A 17,015-nucleotide genomic window follows, 5' to 3' on the forward strand; every position below is an offset into this window, starting at 1 on the left:
TAAGAGTCATATCTCATTAATATTTCATTGGGAGCACCAAGGATGCATATAAGCACAACGTCTCGAAATCCATTCTGATTATGGTCTATTGGATTATTCAGGGACATGAAATTTTGATGAAAAGTATGTATGAGGGAAGGTGGGGTAGTAAAAGAATGAGATGGTTATACTGTTTCTCTCTCTACTGCAGTTTCCATGAAACAACTTTGACTATCAGTAGGCGAGTCAGGGAGTTTGAGGAAACTGTTTGAAGAAGAAAGGTAACTGGCCAGTGTCTACCTACCCTTTCTGCTGTCAATTATCTGTGTCATTGCACAGGGAAAATCTGATATCTTCAGAGCCAGAGGAAGTACATTGCGCAGTAATTGTGTACAACAAATCAACACCAAGTTCTTCAGGCCTTCAGAGGTAAAAAATTAAGGATGATGCTTTGGAATACAGTTATAACAGGGCACTACATGGGATTCTGGAAAGTTCTGGATAGGTGGGCAAATTGGTCAAATTGCTCTGACATTATCTTGACCTTGACCTGTAGTCTGCTGGGAATTGTGGTATGTGAAGCTCATTCAGGACTCAGGGAGGTTTTCTACTTGCTTTAATGAACGCTGAATTGAGATCCAAGTATTACACCTAAGTCTTTATGTGACACTCAAGACTCCCAGATAGAATTCTTCCTGTAGCTAAGCTCATCTACATAGTATTAATTACTGTGGTTACACAACAGACATTAATAAAATAGACAATTAGTAAATTCCTTAAGCATTATGACAAACCAGAAGTCTGTCATGGACATGTCCAGTGTATGTGAACAGTCTGCAGATGCTGTCAGCAGAACAACTGATAATGTCTTGAGAATGGTGGGCAAATTTCTCATGGGAGAAATTGTTTGAACATGGGTTTAATTCCAGCATTTGTCCTAATACTAGGTCCTATCGCATCCAGTGCAAGTAGGAACAGAAGAGCAGCACATATAGGCCTGACCTGGTTAAATATGTATACCTCTTTGGTGTGGACAGCTGCTTAGCCTGTCAGTTTAGTGCAAGTTTTCTAATGCAGGAAGGAATTTGCAGGCCCACCCAGTACCCTGAAATCTATACATGTTCACAAACAGTTCTTCCTCTCTAGCTCCTACGTGCAAAATTGAGCGTAAACCATGTGATCAGCGGAGTGCAGCCTCCTCAGAGAATGCTGGCACCCGTCCCAGTTGGGCAAGGTGCTGAAGCAAGGAGAGTCCTCTGAAGTAAGCTGATGAAGCAGGGAGTGTCCAGGCCTGTGGCTTTTGATAATCCCTGTTTTTAAAGGTTTATATGGGCTGTCAGAGCTGCCCTGTTTCTAATGCGCAGATGAAAACTGCCTTCAGATGTTCTCTTTAGCAAGTCTGTCCTTCCTGTTCCTCCTCTTGGACTGTTTGGATCTGACTCCCAGTGTGTTCATGGATTGCACAGTGGGTTAAGGAAGACCAATAAATAGGCAGATTTGGCTCAAGAATTTTTCTATTGCATCCTCAAAAAATACAGTGAGGAATTTATGATACTTGTTAACTCTGGATATACCCCAGGGGAAATCTAGCACTAAGGAGCAAAGTTCTGTGCGTCTCGTTTTGCAGACGTCTTGCTGTTACCTGAAACGTGAAGTGACGTCTACCAGGTTCAACCCTGGACATTCACTGGTCAAGTGCTGGATTAGAGCATCTTGCCTCCCCTCCTCTTGTGATGTATGCGAGCAGTCTCTTTCCTGCTTGGTGAAGGTAGTGGGTTTGTTCTGAAAACCGGGTATCAAACTGCAACACAACAGCCTACAGAAGAAATAACCATAGCCCAGTAGAGCAACTTATCTACAGCTTTGCAGGCTAAGGACTTTTTGTTCTCAGCAGAAGTAAAGCTTCCCTGGAAATTTGCAGCCAAAAAGAACAACAACAACAAAAAAAAAATGGATCAAAAGGATATGTCTGCACTGCCTCTTCAACCTGAAATCTCCTCATGGTGTACCCATTTTGATGTACACCTGAAAGTAATGTAATTTGGGGACTGTGTATTACCCTTGTTTAGGATCAACAGTACTTTGTTCTTTAAGAAGTGCTCATGACCTCAAGAGAGTAAAAGTCTGCCCCATGTGACTCATAATGGGATTTCTGAGATTGTAGTAGGTTCTTTAAAATACCACTCGAACCATTTTAATCACTGTAGCACTTGTTCTTGTAGTTTATCATCATGATCTGTGGAAATGGAAGATCAGCTTCACTTGCAGCTTTATATCACTAGATCACAGGCAAAGGGCATGTTTTCTCCTCGCAGAGGCTGCTCCCTGAACTGTACTCTTTTGGTAATTCATCTCTCATCATATGCTCCAATTTGCTTTCCATGTTACTGCTCACTTGATGGGTTGGGAAACGATCAATGCCAGATGCGCATTCCTTTCAGGCAGTAAATGCTCCTGCAGCAGTAAGTTATGTGCACCAGCTTCTTGTTTCATTAAAATCGCATATGGTTTCCATTTGTCCCTAATTGGTCTCACATCAGCTCTGCCATATTCTCTGAGTGGAAAGCTTAGGCCTGTGGCTCCACTGAACAATTCCAAAGAGCTATGAGAAACCAGAGCCTTGTCTGTCTCAGCCTGCTTTCCCCTCATCCTGTACCTAATGTGTCCAGAAGTACTTGATCTGGCAGAGAGGACTGACCTAAATCTAATTCTATTGCACTGATCTTATGTTGACCAAAAGGAGATGGAAAAGGTGTTTTGAGCTGACCATTGCTTTGAGTCATATGCTTGTTATTTTTATCCACTGTTGTAAGCTGGCTTTGGAAGTGCTTTTGTGTGTTGGTTTTGACAACCATCTTTCCAACACTGCTAACCTTGGCTGAAAGTATTTCTGTCTTTGGCAGTTGTCAGAGGCACAAGACAAGACAAAATGCACTCTGCTGAAAACACTCCTTGGAAAGAGATGCGAGATGCCTCTTCTGTGCTCTGTACATGAGGCACTCCCTTCCCCTCCCTCCACTTGTATAATTTTTCCTTCCTTTACTCTGATACTTGCCTGCTGCCTTTTGCCTCTAGCTTGAATTCAGCTTCCAGGGACTAGTTAAAAATATTTAGATGGAAGGTTAAAAAAACAGCCTACCAAAAAGGAGGCAGAGAAATGTCTAGTTGGCAGGAATGACATTGGTTTCTCTCTATTTTGCCAGAGGGTTCTCAAAGCTGTAGGCACACTCATTACATAGTCTGCGGTGTCTCTGCTTAGATGTGTAGCAAACCTAGAACATTTTGTTGGTGCAAGCAGTGAGATTAACCTAGTGATGTGTGTAACTTCTGTGACTCAACTCACTCTGTGCCTGTTCTAGCTGATCTCTTACGTCTACCTGGCTTCCCTGAGTTAAGTAGGTGTAATAACTAGTAACAACAGACAATGGGGTTTTTTCCTCTTTTCTTCCTTTAGCTTCTCTGGGTTTTTCATGGGGTATTTTGTGTAGCTGGTTTTTACATGTACTAACATCTACATATGGATCTAAGAGATTCTACTTGTAAATGGATATAAATGCATTTTAGATTCCTCCTTCCTCCTCCTTTTAGTCTTTCCTCTATCTTTCTGACAGAATATCTGTGTATGATTGGGAAGCAAGGGAGCTAATATCAGGAGTTAGATGCAGGGGCAATGCTGGGCAGCTAAAGAGTCTTCAACCAAATTGCATAGAGGAACGTGAATTAAATGTTCTCTTTTTCAGAAGAGAATTTACAGATTCTAATCTAACAGAGACCTCTAGTTTTTCTCTGATTCTAATGTATTTCAGAGGGAGCTTGGACTTCCATAGGGTGAGATACACCATATGGGGAGGGAGAAAAAGCTTGATACTGCTGCTATCAGAAAGACTGTATCTAGTTAATAAGCTACAGGTGAAATGCCAAGCACAAACCAAGTTCTGCCTGTTTTATGCAACCTTGAGTCTTTAATTTATGGTCTTGCTGAGAGGATTAACTTCCTCCCAGGTAAAGCCCTTCTAGAGCAGTTTATACTTTTTGAAGTGATAAGAGGTCTGATGCAAACACAGTCTTGTGTGAAAGAGTTGTATTACTCCTTATTTTGCAGTGTTGGAAATCAAGCAGCACAGCATACCCTGCAAACAGACTTTCAGTGGCAAGAAAATCTGCAGGGATGAGAAATGTGGTTAATATTTAGCAAGTGCAATTGTAATCAGTTGTTTTATACAGAGCGTGGGCTTGGGTGAAGCTATTTAATTGTCTTCCACTTTTTTTGGGTGGCCTTCAAACAGCCTTACCACATCACAGACAGGGAAAGTTTTCTGGATCTGTAAAACAAAGGCCAAAAGTAAATGTTATAGTTCTGGTTAGAACATGGGAAGGAAAGTTGTCTGTGTGTCTTGCTTTCTCCTGTTTCTATTTAGACTTTTATTGTTAGTCATCAACACTTGCTGAAGTAAACACAAGTCCTTTACAATGTGATGTTTAAGTGGCAACTGGCTGGTAGAGGTGATTGGTTCCAAGAAGGTGCTCTTTCTTAGTGAGTGTTGATAAGAGCACTTTGAAAGATTTGGACTGCCAGTGGTGGGAACTTGTTTGTTGGTTGAGGGGTATGAGAGGAAGGTAACCAGCAGTGAGCCTCTTAACTTCACTACCTGGTTTTGCTTTCTTGATGAAGTTCTCTGGTGATGCTGTGTACCATTACAGCTGGATTTGACTTCTTCTGAGACAAAGCGAAAGAGGTTTGCCCTTGTGGCTTTGGCTGAAGGCTGTGATGGAGTGAGGCAAGAGAAACTATTGTATTTTTTCAACCTTCCTGTGCTTTGGAAGAAGCCTTCAAATTCAGTACTCTGATTCGTAAAAGAATTCTATTTTGGTTATGGAGGAAGAGGTGACTTTCAGTACAAACAAATCATCAAATAGACTGGAGGCTTCTGTTTTTTTCCCCTCTTCATGAATCCCCTGCTGTCATCAGTATTTCCCTCTCCATTCTGCATTGCTGTGGAAGTGGAGGAATGGGTGAAGGCCTGCTTTCTTGTCCCCCTACTAGAGCAGGCACCAGCTACTTGCTGCTCATAGAAGCCTACAGCCACCAGGCAATTTAAGAGAGCCTCTCAAGAGGCTTCATGTGATTGGGCCATACTTCCAGCCCAAAGGACACAGTCCACTTCTTGTTATGGTCCTCTGTATTAAGGGCAGCCAAGACTGTTGGTAGTAATTGCTAACAGATCAGCCAGGGGAATGGGAAAAGGAATGCATCTTGTGAGATGAGTGAGCAAGGTAGACAGCAATTCTATCTTAGAAGCACCATCAACACCAGCGCTAGAAACTCTGTGGGTAAAAGAATCCTGCCTTGGCCACATTAGGAGACACCCTCATAAATGCCACTAATATCTCAGCAGTGTGCTAGGTATACTCAGGAGTCTAAAACATACCAGCTGCCTTAGTCCTGCATGATGTGAGCCCTCCAGCATGTACCAGCACAGTAAGGAGTTTTTGTGAGGCAGACTGAATGAGGGAGCTGCTAGTAAAGGTGGTGAAAAGGTCTCAGTAAATTGCGCTTGGAAGTGAGCCCTTGTATAGTCCTTGGATGAATAAAATGGCAGCCATCCTCTTTGGCATGTCCTGTGTCTGGTGTTAAAGCAGCATTTCTAAGTGTTGTCCACTTTCTGGTGTAGACAGTGGCCTCTGGATAGAAGGAGCTTTTCTTCAGCCTCCCAGTCTTGTTGCTGCTCCCCATATATTTTGTTTTGCCACTATTTGGATGTCAGAGAATGCAATGGGAGAATAACTTGTCTCCTGTCTCTCCATTAGTAAACAACATGAGTCTTCCACATCCTTCCCTTCAATGCAGTGAGCATGCATCTCAGCCAAAGCTCTCACTTTAAAATACTCATAGTGCACACCAATAAAATAAATCCTTGAAAGAATAATGAGAAGTGTAGCAGTTGTTACTCTCCTGAACCGTTCACAATAATTGGTCACAAGGGAAATGGTTTTGGAGCAAATCCTGGTCTCTAAAGGGTGTGCCTTCACTGAAAATGCTGTTATTGGATGATGACCAGCCCACTTGTGTGAAAGCATCTGGTTCTCATGGTGCAATTGAGCAAGCAACTGGGATTTGTGGTGTTAGCCTGTGCCTGTACTGCTGCCCGCTTGTCAGAGGAAGGTGAGATTTGGGACAGGGTCACCATCTAGTGGCTGGCCCCAATAAAAAACACAGGCTGGATTGGACCAGGGCAGTTGATGCCTTTGCTTTTCAGTTGGGAAAAAGAGCTACCACTTTAGGTACTACAGAATCACAGAATATGCTGATTTGTAAGGGACCCACAAAGATCATGGAATCCAACCCTTTGCCCTGCACAGGACCATGCCCAAGAGTCACACCATGTGCCTGAGAGTATCATCCCAATGCTTCTTGAACTCTTATCAAGCTTGGTGCTGTGACCACTTCCCTGGGGAGCCTGTTCCAGTGCCTGACCACCCTCTGGGTGAAGAACCTTTTTCTAATAGTAGCTAGTGTGTACCTGGATGAAATTACTTGGTAGCTACAAGTCTTTCCACTGTGTTGTTTCCCACAGCTTGGCGAATGCTTGTCTTAAGCTAGCATATCCACTTCCTTTACATCAGGTATTGCTTGTTTATCTACTCCTTGACTTATGAAAAGAATGCCTTCTGCTATCTCAACTGTAAAGTCAATGTCCTCTTCTGCTTCATATCTTACCTTCAGGCTTATTCTTCCTATGAATCTTTGAGAAAATGACCACAGAGTAAGTGATAAGTTAAAGAGTACTTGAGTTAGATCTGTGTGCATATGGGCAAATAAAAGGTCATATAGGTCCTTTTTCTCCTATACCCATTCTGATTTGTTTGCCTTTACAAAACCCAAAAAAAGGCAAGGGAAATATATAAGTACATTAATAATTTGTGATAAATTTTTAGGTGCATTTCTTGAATCCTCAAACATAGCAGTTTATTATTTTCATAACAGTATTTTTTTAAAATATTGACTAAATACTTGGTTTTCTTTCTCTGTTTTCTCTCTCTTTTTTTAAATTATGTCAAAGGTTGAGAAGCAGTGCGTATGTTTTCTCCTCTTTGTATCATGGCTTACCATGATACCATTAATACCATGCTTATCTTATCAAGATTTATATCCCTATCTAATTTAACTTTTCATAAATAATTACAAATCACTCATGAGACCTTGCCAACTGCTCCAGTCCCACAAAGTGACTTGACCTGAAACCCCAAGGTACTGAGAAACATTCATCTTGGAGTATTTTCATAGGCAGTACTTCAAAGGAATTGTGGTTTAAAAATATGCAGCTATTTTGGTGACCACTTGTGTGGGATAAAGTTTCCCATCAGTAATAGTAGTACTGTAATAGAGCTTCAAGGAGAAGGGAGGAGTTCAGGAGAGCAGTGACAATACCTTTTGCCTCATTCTGCTCAAGTAGCAGGAGTCCGCAGAAGTAAACACTAAACATAACATGGACTGAATTTGCAACAGGAATACTGTAAATTTCTGATAGTTTGCAGAGCGTGAAAAGTTCCTTTGGCAAGTATGCATGGCCCCTGCTCAGTTAGGAGCACTGTTCTTTATTTTCTGACCAGGACTGCAGAGTGGTCTAGCCGTACAACTGGGGAGTGGTGGTTTGAAGGAGCAAAGATGGGAACTTGGAAACGTGTGGCTGCAGATGTGCAGCTCGGAGCTCTGTTCTGGGCAGATTTACAAGTGGCTCTCATGTGTGGACGCTTAGGGTGTTGAAGCTACATGTGCAAGAGCAACTTCTGAGCAGTGTTGTCCATCCAGCATTTCTCTCCAGTTACTCAGACGCATCTAATCCTCAGGGGGTGGAAATTTAGCCTCACAGAATACGGGGCATAGACTTAAGTTAGAGTATCCTCTGCTCCTTGGCTATCAGCTTGACTTTTCCTTCAATATGGAAAAAATGAGGCAACTTGGGTTCTTTGTTTATTTCTAGCTTTTCAGTAAAGAAAAGAACTTAACTAGAAAAGTTACCGTTGTGGTGATAAAGGCGACTTCTCGGAGAAACAGAGGGCTTGACCCATTTATAAAAGGCCTGAAGTGACAGCCCACACTAAAGTTTGTCATGGCTTTTCTAGGTGAATTTGCTTGGATGGTTGTTGTTCTTCTCCAGCTTTACTGGGGAACAATAATATGAAAATACAGACCCTTCCATATACTTGCAAGGGTATCATTAGTTGAAATTGGGATGCTGTAACATGCTAGTGTAGATGTGCATTTTGAATCTTTGGTCCTTTGATGAAGCACTTGATAAGTCCATAAATCAAAGTTTCTGTCTCTAGTGGCTATGCTACTCTAACTAGAAGTTAAAGGACTGCCAAGCTAGCAGTGAAGTATATGAAGAAAATGGGGTTTTAGGTATTTCGTCAACAATTGAGAATGTGCTTGTCATCTTACATGCTAACTGTGTTGTGGTTTGGAAACTAGCATTTTGTAATACTGCCTTTTAGTATATTTCTTATCATTGTCAATAAGATTTCTTCGTTGCTTTCAGACATGTTGACAAACACCAAGTTTTTCAGTTTTGGTGTATCACATATGCAATAGATGAAGATAAGACATTTGGCACTCCTTGCTATAGATTCCAGCATTAGTGAACTATCCTGGAATTCACAAAGAAATTAAAGGAATTGTGTTCTTTCTCATTGACCCTTAGACAGTCTGGTTTCTGTAGCTTCGCTGGTGGTTGTGGTGGTTGGGGACAATAAATGGAGGAAGCTAGTTCTTAAAATATATTTGAAGATGAGAGTAAATTAAAGTCTGAACAACTTGTTAAATAGAAGAGTCAATAAAATCGTTCTGGCTTTTACTGACATTGGGTAATAGAAGTTTAAGAAAAGTAAAAATATTTAGGTTTTATACTCAATGAATGAAGGTTTTGTTGGCCCTTTGAATCAAAGCCAGCAGGACTGTCTTAGCTAGTTTAAAATTTCTTTGACAAGTCTGGCTGAAGCACAGGATATAAATCAGAGCAGAGTGAGTTTGTCTTCATTTGACACCACCCTCATGGAACAATGTCCAGGAACTGGTGTGTATAACTAAACCTATCTCTTCCTTTAAATCTGTTTGGATTATTCAAAAAGCTGGGATAAGCTTTTTGCACTGTTCTGTATTGTTGTGGTTATTGGGAAACAGAAGCTGCATTGAAATTGAAAGAACAATTTAAAAGTAGTATCTTACTGAACATCATCCTGTATGTTGAGAGTTAAAGACATTAAATATAAACTTCATCCCAGTGGCTTGGTGCAAAGAGTTTAATCTGTCTTGGTCCCAGCTATAGTCTGCCTTGCAGATTTCAGTGAGATTTAACCATAAATAATGCTTGTTCTTATTCTTCGCACAGAACTGAATTTCCTCTAAGTAAATACTTGCTTTGGCATCCCATTTTACATGCCATTGCTATGTGTGAGATTTAGAATAAATTAAGAGGAAGGTTGGCCTGGAGTTTTGTTTTATTTTGCAGAATAATTTATCTAAGTAGTTTTTTGGGTTTTTTTTTGGTTTTTTTGAAGTGGAGGGTACAGCGTAAATGTTGTATAAGGTTGTTTATAATTTGTTGCATTTGTCCTCCCTTATGACAGTGATCCGAGCTAAAGTGGTGGGGAAGAAGCTCATGAAAGATGGACCATTTGGAACGATGCGATACACAGTCAAGCAGATGAAGGTATGTTTGCAGACATTTCACACAAGCTTGTAGATATGATAATGACTTTAATTAACATGTAATAACAAACAGAGTTTGCATACTTATCAGCACCTCAACTTTTTTTGTATTGGCCAGCCAGAATGGAAAAAAACCAGCACTTGATAGAAATTTGCCTGAAGAGGGGAAAGGAGCAGGAAGAGATCATTCCTGGCATACAATGCTGAATACCTAAATTCTTCCATTATTTGTAAAATTTCTGGTAGTAAAAGGTGCCACATGTTCTTCTGTAGATACTGAAGTCCTATTCTGTGTTCAACATGCACAGTGTTAGACTGTGGAAGTGCAAGCTTTTCCATGCAGCACTTTCATTAAATCCAAAAAGGAAATTATAGCAGGGGGTCTGCCAGCCTTGGGAGAGTGTTCTTGTTTCTCTTCTTTCCTTGCATTCTTTGTGACCACCAGTTAGGATGATGGCATTTTTTTCCATATACAGAACAAATGAAAATCATATAATGAAGTCTTTTCATAAAGCTAAACCAAACACTGTAGCTTTTAAATATCGTCAGCTCAGAAGAGCTGTAAAATATTGACTCAGAGATGAAAAGAGGTAGATCTCCTACACCAGTTACTTGATTTCTTTAGTTCCTTTTTTCAGAGCTCTAATTCTTTGCTGCACAAACTGCACTCAACCTGCTGCTTTGGACTTAGTATTTCTTCTTAAACTGCCCTGTTGTTATGTAATGCTAAAAATCAGCCCTAGATTGTTTTTTTTGGCAATGCCATTCCAGTCATAAGACTGGTTTATATCTTCAGAAAAAAAAAAAAAGGGAATGGAAAAGCTTGGCAGAGACTGCAGAAATCTGAAACATATTAGGCAAAGTAAAGGTTCAGAAAAAACCAGTCACTTGCCTGCCTTGTAACAGTAACTCTCTTTATAAGGCAGTTTATAACTAAGCACGAAAGTGGGGAGGAGAAGATGCAAAGCCTGTTTCATAAGCTGTCGCAAAACCCTGCACTTAGCCAAATCTGGTCCTGGCATGGCTCTTCCACAAGAGTGGAATGCTTGCACTTCAAATAAGAGGATGTGAGATGCTGGGCTTATTGGTTTCCTTCACCTTAAAAATTTCTTTTAAAGACTCCAAAGGAAATACATATCTGTTGATTAACTTGTATTTGTAAAAAAAGAAACTGGTTATGCTGGCAACAACGAGACAATGCTGCCACTTTTTCTTTTCCTTTTTTTTTTTCTTTTTTTTATGACTATTCTTGGCCTCATCAGGCTTGCAGCACTCTGTGCTGTTCTTGTCCAGTTCTGTCACTCTTCAGCTCAGCAAGAGTACCCCACTTCACAGGAGTGCTCAATGTCCACATGCTGTAGTGGCTTCATCAACTTTTTCTGATTTCATCCTGGTCTGTCCAGTGCCACTACTTTCTGTCCCTCTCAGTTCCCACAGTTTGGTGCTTCCTGTTAAATATGTGACCATGAACAGGGTGCAGCAGTGATCTAGAATAGTGGTAGTCCCTGAAATGAATCACTACCCTTTACCACCATAACACTGGCCTCTCTCCTATCTAGTGATGCAGCCTGCCTCATGGTCAGCCAGTGAATTGCAGTGTCAGAGGTCTCTGGGGCAGCATTAAGCATTCCTCCTTTGACCTAGGAGCCTGCAGCAGTGTTCTGCTAGGAATAGAAAAGGCTTCGATGTGTCTGCTGGCATGGGGAGGAGTGTAAGCCCAGGCAAGGCCAGCATGTTGAGTGGAGCAGCAGCCACTCTGCTGTCTATAGACACCATTGTGTCAATCTCGAAATAAGATGCCTGAGCCTGTCCTGGCTGTTTTCATTGGGTTATTTTGCAGCACAGGGTCTTTTTGCAGGAGCGGTTCCACAGTGTTTTGTTAGGAAGCTTTGTGTCCCAGCAAAAGCAAGAGTAATTTTTGAAGGGGAAATCATGTGTTGGTCAGACTGCCCCTGTGTTTGCTGCTTAGATGGTGGGCTGGTGGGATGTTGCATTGGACATTTAGCTGTGACCTTTGGCATGAGGGAACATGAAGCAGTCAAAGTCCTCAGTAGAACTGGAATGTCCGGAGGACATGGTTCTTGATAAACAAACAAACAAACCAAGTGTCTTCTTTGAAGCCCTGCTGTCTTTCTGCTGAGCTTAAAGACTTCAGTATAAGGAGGGATTTAGGTCTGTACAGTAGGGGAGTTCAGAATGATGCAGCAAATCTCTCCCTTGCTTGCCCCAAAGAAAGCTGACTGTCCTCCTGCTGAAAAGAAAACTAAGGAGGCCTATGGCTCTGCACAGCTGCATGGGAACAACTCTAAAGATAAAACTAGCATGTCAGTCTGCATAAACCCTTCTGCACCTGCAGATGAAAAATAAACAAGCCATTTAGTCTATCAGTGTGTACTGACTTGCCTGTGGAAAGCATTAGAAACCTTAAAGGACAACAAACAATCTCTGTATTTCTTTCATGGACTCCTTGGAGTTTGCTGGGATTGACTGTTGATCTCACTAACACTCCTGAACTTGTTGCTGCATTTCACAACTAAACCAGCTTGGGACCTGGACTGGAGCACAGGGTCAGCCCACAGTGACAGAACAGTGCCAGGCTTTCTAGCGTTCAGGTTTGTTGTCTGAAAAGGCCTTGTGCTTTTTCAAGCAGCCTCTGCCTTCCCCCACTGCTTTCTCAAATACTGTAAGAATACTTCAAGATCACGTGTCATAAATCTGCACAGGACTGATCTGACCCCTACGTGTTCAGTGATCCTGCGGCGCATTCTGAGAATGGCCCGAACCTATTTCAGGAAACTGCAAAGGAAACAAGGAGATAAGATATTTCTCCTCCATGTGCACAAACAGTTCTAGTTGACCATGGCAGCACTTCGCACAGGCTGCCAGAAGCAAGGAGGCTTTACTTGGTTTGTGCTAATCTGTAAAATGAGTCTACAAGGGGAAATGTGATAGTCCCAAGAGGAAAGAAGTGGGGTAGGATTAATTTAGTTTAATTTTAGACAGAGTAAAATGAGGCGTTGAGTCTTTCCTGCTCTCTTGATTGTCAATGGATAGAGACGGGAACCAGCATACTGTAGTTCGGCCCACTAGTTGTAGACAGCTGTTTTAGGATGGGCTGAGTTGTTCTGGAGGTGCATATTCTTGGCATTTGACTAGAGAGGATGCCTAATTCATGTGAATTGCCTAAGTTTTAGGTAGCTGAAGGTTGGGCAGGATGACTCCAAGCCCTTGATATCTAGTGCAACCTAACATGGGAGGGATAGAGGGAGGAACATCGTGAACAGCTTCACAGGGTCAAGTTGTTCTTGCAACAGGAACCACCACAGTGTTTTCATGTGCATTTCTGAGGAAATTTGGGGGCTGACACAGATGGAAATAAAGCAGCACTAGCAGACATCACCATGTGATGCTTGCTAATACTTTGTTCCCTGTTATTATGCTTCCAAAAATGCACATTTGTGGTGACAGGAGGACTCCAAGGGTAGCAGTTAGGAGAGAGGTTAGCTTTATAGTTGGTTTTCTTCTGACTGGTCTAACAGCACTTTTAGGACATTTTGTGTATCCAGAAATAATGCTTAAGGTATTGTTTTATTTGTTTTGACAGTGGGAATCTCTAGAGGATTCCCCCTTGCCAAATTTTCTTTTTCCTTCCCTGAGAACTGAAGTCATGGTGAACTTTGTTTAGTTATCAGAGGGTGAGGCAGGCCCTGTCTGCCCCAGCATTGTTTCAGTTAACGTGGCAGTCTGGCATCGATGATGGACACCGAGGGGTGAATTAAGTGCCTTTGGAGAGGCTGAGCATGCTTCCTTTAGCAGCCCTGACAGTGGTGTCCCTGATGGTGATGTGAACAGGAAATTAGGTCCAGGATTGGAAACCAAGCCCCAGTTCAGCATCGCTAGCTACTTCATAGGCAGTCACGTTGAGCTTGATGGCGCTGAAGATGCGTAAAGCTGTGACTGTAAGGGTCCTGTAGGAAGGACCTGAGCAGCTTCTCAGAGGAATGATTAGTCTAGCTTGTGGCCCTTTCTGTAAGAGGGAGAATGGGCTCAAAGCCTGCTTGGACACTTAATTAGTCCAACATGACTTTGAGCTTAGCACCATGAGTGTCAGATCCCTTGTACTGCATATGCACAGTGTGCAGCTCTCTGCAGAGTAGATAATGCACTGCCTGAAGGGACTGGGCAGCCTCAACTGTTATCTTGGCTAGTCTTATCTGCTTAGATACTGTTATCATAGCTTCTTGGCGTGACACCCACTAGATTGGGGTCTGAACACGTGATCTTCATTCTATGTGCCTTTCCTCACAGTACCCTTGGGAGACTAGGCAGAGCTCTTCTACAGATGAGGAACAAAAGTGTGCTGAGGGCTAAATAATTAATCCAAGGACAAACAGGATGCTTATGCCAGAACTTAGATCTCCAGCTATCTTGACCATGATTAGAAAATCTGAGTAGGTCATCTGATATCAAGAAAATTGCAGGGATAAAGTAGAGATTAGGTAAAGTTCAGTTCTTCCATATTAATTGAAAGATTTTGCTCAATTATGGACGAAATTTTGTATATGAAACATGATCTATAAGCTTGTGTTGATACAGTATGATTAATTTTAAAAAATCTTTCTTTGTGTATTTGCTGGATGTAGAAGGCAGGCTGGAAAATTTAAACTCTCTAGCATGTTTTTCACTGTACACAGCAATGCTGTTTCTGAGATGTGATACTGTTACAAGTTCATGCTGATTAGGGGATTTTTTTCTAAGGAGAAAAAAACCCACCTGGCTGACATTCCATACGTGTCCCAAATATAATTTGGCTTCTCAGCATAGAAGAATTATTAGTAGTTTTTTATGGATTTATATGAAGTATCCAGGCCTCGCAGAAAATCTGTTAAATTAACAGATGTTCTCTCAGAAAGAAAAAAGTTTGTTGTTTTTAAAGGAGGTGGGGGAATGGTCAAATACCCTGGGATAATAGGGGACTTCAAGAAATAGAATGCAGCCTGGAGAAGGATACCACAGCTTAGGTGACACAGCAGCAAGGATCTATAGCTCTGTGCTTGTTTGGGATTATTTGGTCCTCTTTTGCCTCACATTAATATTTACTGCTAAACTGAATGTGAATGTGCTCTCTATCAATAAAGCTCACAGAGGAAAGGATAGGCTGGGAAATGCTATGAAATTCTAATTCTGAATTCTATTGTTTTCTTCTTTAACTTTTAAATATTGGCCATTCATAGAGTTGGAGGGGAAAAAAAGAGAGACTGAGTGCTTTGAAAGGACAGTCAAATTTTAAGGATGAAATTTTCAGGGAAATCATCCTCTATTTTTCAAAAACAGGATATGTTTTATTGAGTATAATGTAGACATGGAGTAGTTGTTTCATTGCCATGCAAAGGCTTCATGATGCTACAAACAAGTAGGCATGAGTTTCCCTAAGTTGCAGTGGTAAGGTCAGGTCAGATGGGGACACATGCTAATTTCTGACTGAATCCAACTGCCAGTATATCTGTGGGTTCCTATTTCAATTTAACTGAGCTGTAAGAAAGATTATGAAGAAGGAGGAGGAGTGTGGAGGAACTAATGTATACATGATATTTTCTTTATGGTATCCATCAGTACAGGACTAATTTTAGAAGGTGATGTAGAATTCTATGTCTGCATTCATTTAGTTAGAGAAACATTAAGTCTTTGCTGAGGTCAGCAGGAGTAGCATATGCTGGGTGTTTGAGAAGGAGGTGTCTGGCTTGATGACTTAGATCAAGCGCCAAAGGTTTGAAACTCTTACAACAGCAATACTGGAAAATAGGGTAATTGTTTAAAAGAAAAATCCCCTAGTTTGGAAGAAATTGTTTAAATCACATGGAGGATAAAGATTCCAAACTTGAACTAATTTTATTTCTCCCTAATTATGAGCTATATAAGGGAAAAAGTTGTTCAGGATGTTGGCAGAGCTTGCAGTGTTGGCGCTTTGCTCACTCAATGCCACTGGAACTAATACGAATGGGAAAAAGTGGTCCCTGTGTGGAATTGCAATGGCTCATTAGCAGGTGGTTTTTCTGCTTTACCGGCAGATCTGGTAGGGAGACTTCCAGGAGTCCAGCTAGTGCCATTATTCATTCACCCTTGTACAAAACGAAGTTTGTTGCTTACCACCCCAGTCTAGGAATGTAGATTGTAAAGAATTTTAAGTGAAAGTTGGCATCTTAAGATGACTTAAAGTTTTTTATTCTTTCTCTAGATGTACAGGGGCTTCCAGATAATGCCACACGTTCAGTACATCTACACAGAAGCCTCTGAGAGTCTCTGTGGAGTCAAGCTGGAGGTCAACAAGTACCAATATCTGATTACAGGTAAAGGACAGTGTACTTCTTCATTAGCAAAACGTCTTCTGCTCTACACATGCATGTGCTAAGGACATGGGTGACTGTGTAGGCAGCTCTGCATGCAACTTCTCAAGTGCTAAGATGGCCAGCAGTATTCTGGTGTTCAGTACTCTTCAATGCTGAGAGTCATTTCACTCTCTAGATTTCCCTCTCTTTCCTAAAACATATCTTATACCCAGGCATGTTGTGACAAATATATTGTATGACAGTCCATGGCTGTCAATTTATACCTGAGCTGGGATGTCTGTCACAGGGAACTCCTTGCTACTTGACCGTGCCAGAAATTTTGGAATGAGCTGGAGAAATGCAGGCTACTGAGATGGGGGTGCAAGGAGATAGACAGATGTGTGGCAGTTGCCAAGTCTTGTTTCTAGTGAAGATGTCAATTCACTTTCTCTGTTATTAAGAGGAGCTTGACAGCATTACTAACCTGCATTTTGCTGGTGGTGCCTACAGCTGGCACAACACTCCTGACTTGCAGAGGTGCTGTTATCTTGCTGACCAGAGATTCTTGAACCAGTTAATAAAAAGAAAGCATTTACGGAGCAATGACTGAAGCTAAACATATTGAGAGCATTAGCAACCTCGGGAAACGAGAGAAATGCTTGAGCTGAGAAGTGCTAACTTGTGACCATGTCTCTGTTTTCAAGGCCGGGTGTATGAAGGGAAGGTTTACACTGGCCTGTGCAACTGGTATGAGAAATGGGACCGGCTGACTCTGTCCCAGCGTAAAGGACTGAATCATCGTTATCACCTGGGCTGTGGATGCAAGGTATGTGTGTCTTTGATTAGGTGGCATCTGTTTCCCCTGGCTTGGTAATACCCAATGGTGCTGGATAACAGCCAGGAAGAGAAATAGAGGACAACAATTTTTACAGAGAAAATGTAAAGCTCAGTTTTAGTGTTGAGACCAGAGAAGAGACAGTCAAATAAAAATGCAGAGTCTA

The 17,015-nt window shown here is 41.6% G+C and overlaps 2 protein-coding genes across 3 annotated transcripts in view; one reads left to right on the forward strand and one right to left on the reverse strand.

The window, feature by feature from the left end:
* Positions 1-17,015, reverse strand: part of SYN3 (synapsin III) — a 203,526-nt gene that overhangs the window by 107,999 nt on the left and 78,512 nt on the right. The window lies entirely within an intron of this gene.
* The window catches only part of TIMP3 (TIMP metallopeptidase inhibitor 3), a 33,318-nt gene that overhangs the window by 15,360 nt on the left and 943 nt on the right, over positions 1-17,015 (forward strand). The window contains exons 2-4 of the mRNA XM_027657302.1: positions 9,607-9,689; positions 15,924-16,035; positions 16,719-16,840. Coding sequence (XP_027513103.1) covers positions 9,607-9,689; positions 15,924-16,035; positions 16,719-16,840 — 317 coding nt within the window. The remainder of the gene's footprint in view (positions 1-9,606; positions 9,690-15,923; positions 16,036-16,718; positions 16,841-17,015) is intronic.

This window comes from Corapipo altera, unplaced genomic scaffold (genome assembly GCF_003945725.1).
Source record: "Corapipo altera isolate COAL_440 unplaced genomic scaffold, ASM394572v1 1, whole genome shotgun sequence".
Classification (NCBI taxonomy): domain Eukaryota; kingdom Metazoa; phylum Chordata; class Aves; order Passeriformes; family Pipridae; genus Corapipo; species Corapipo altera.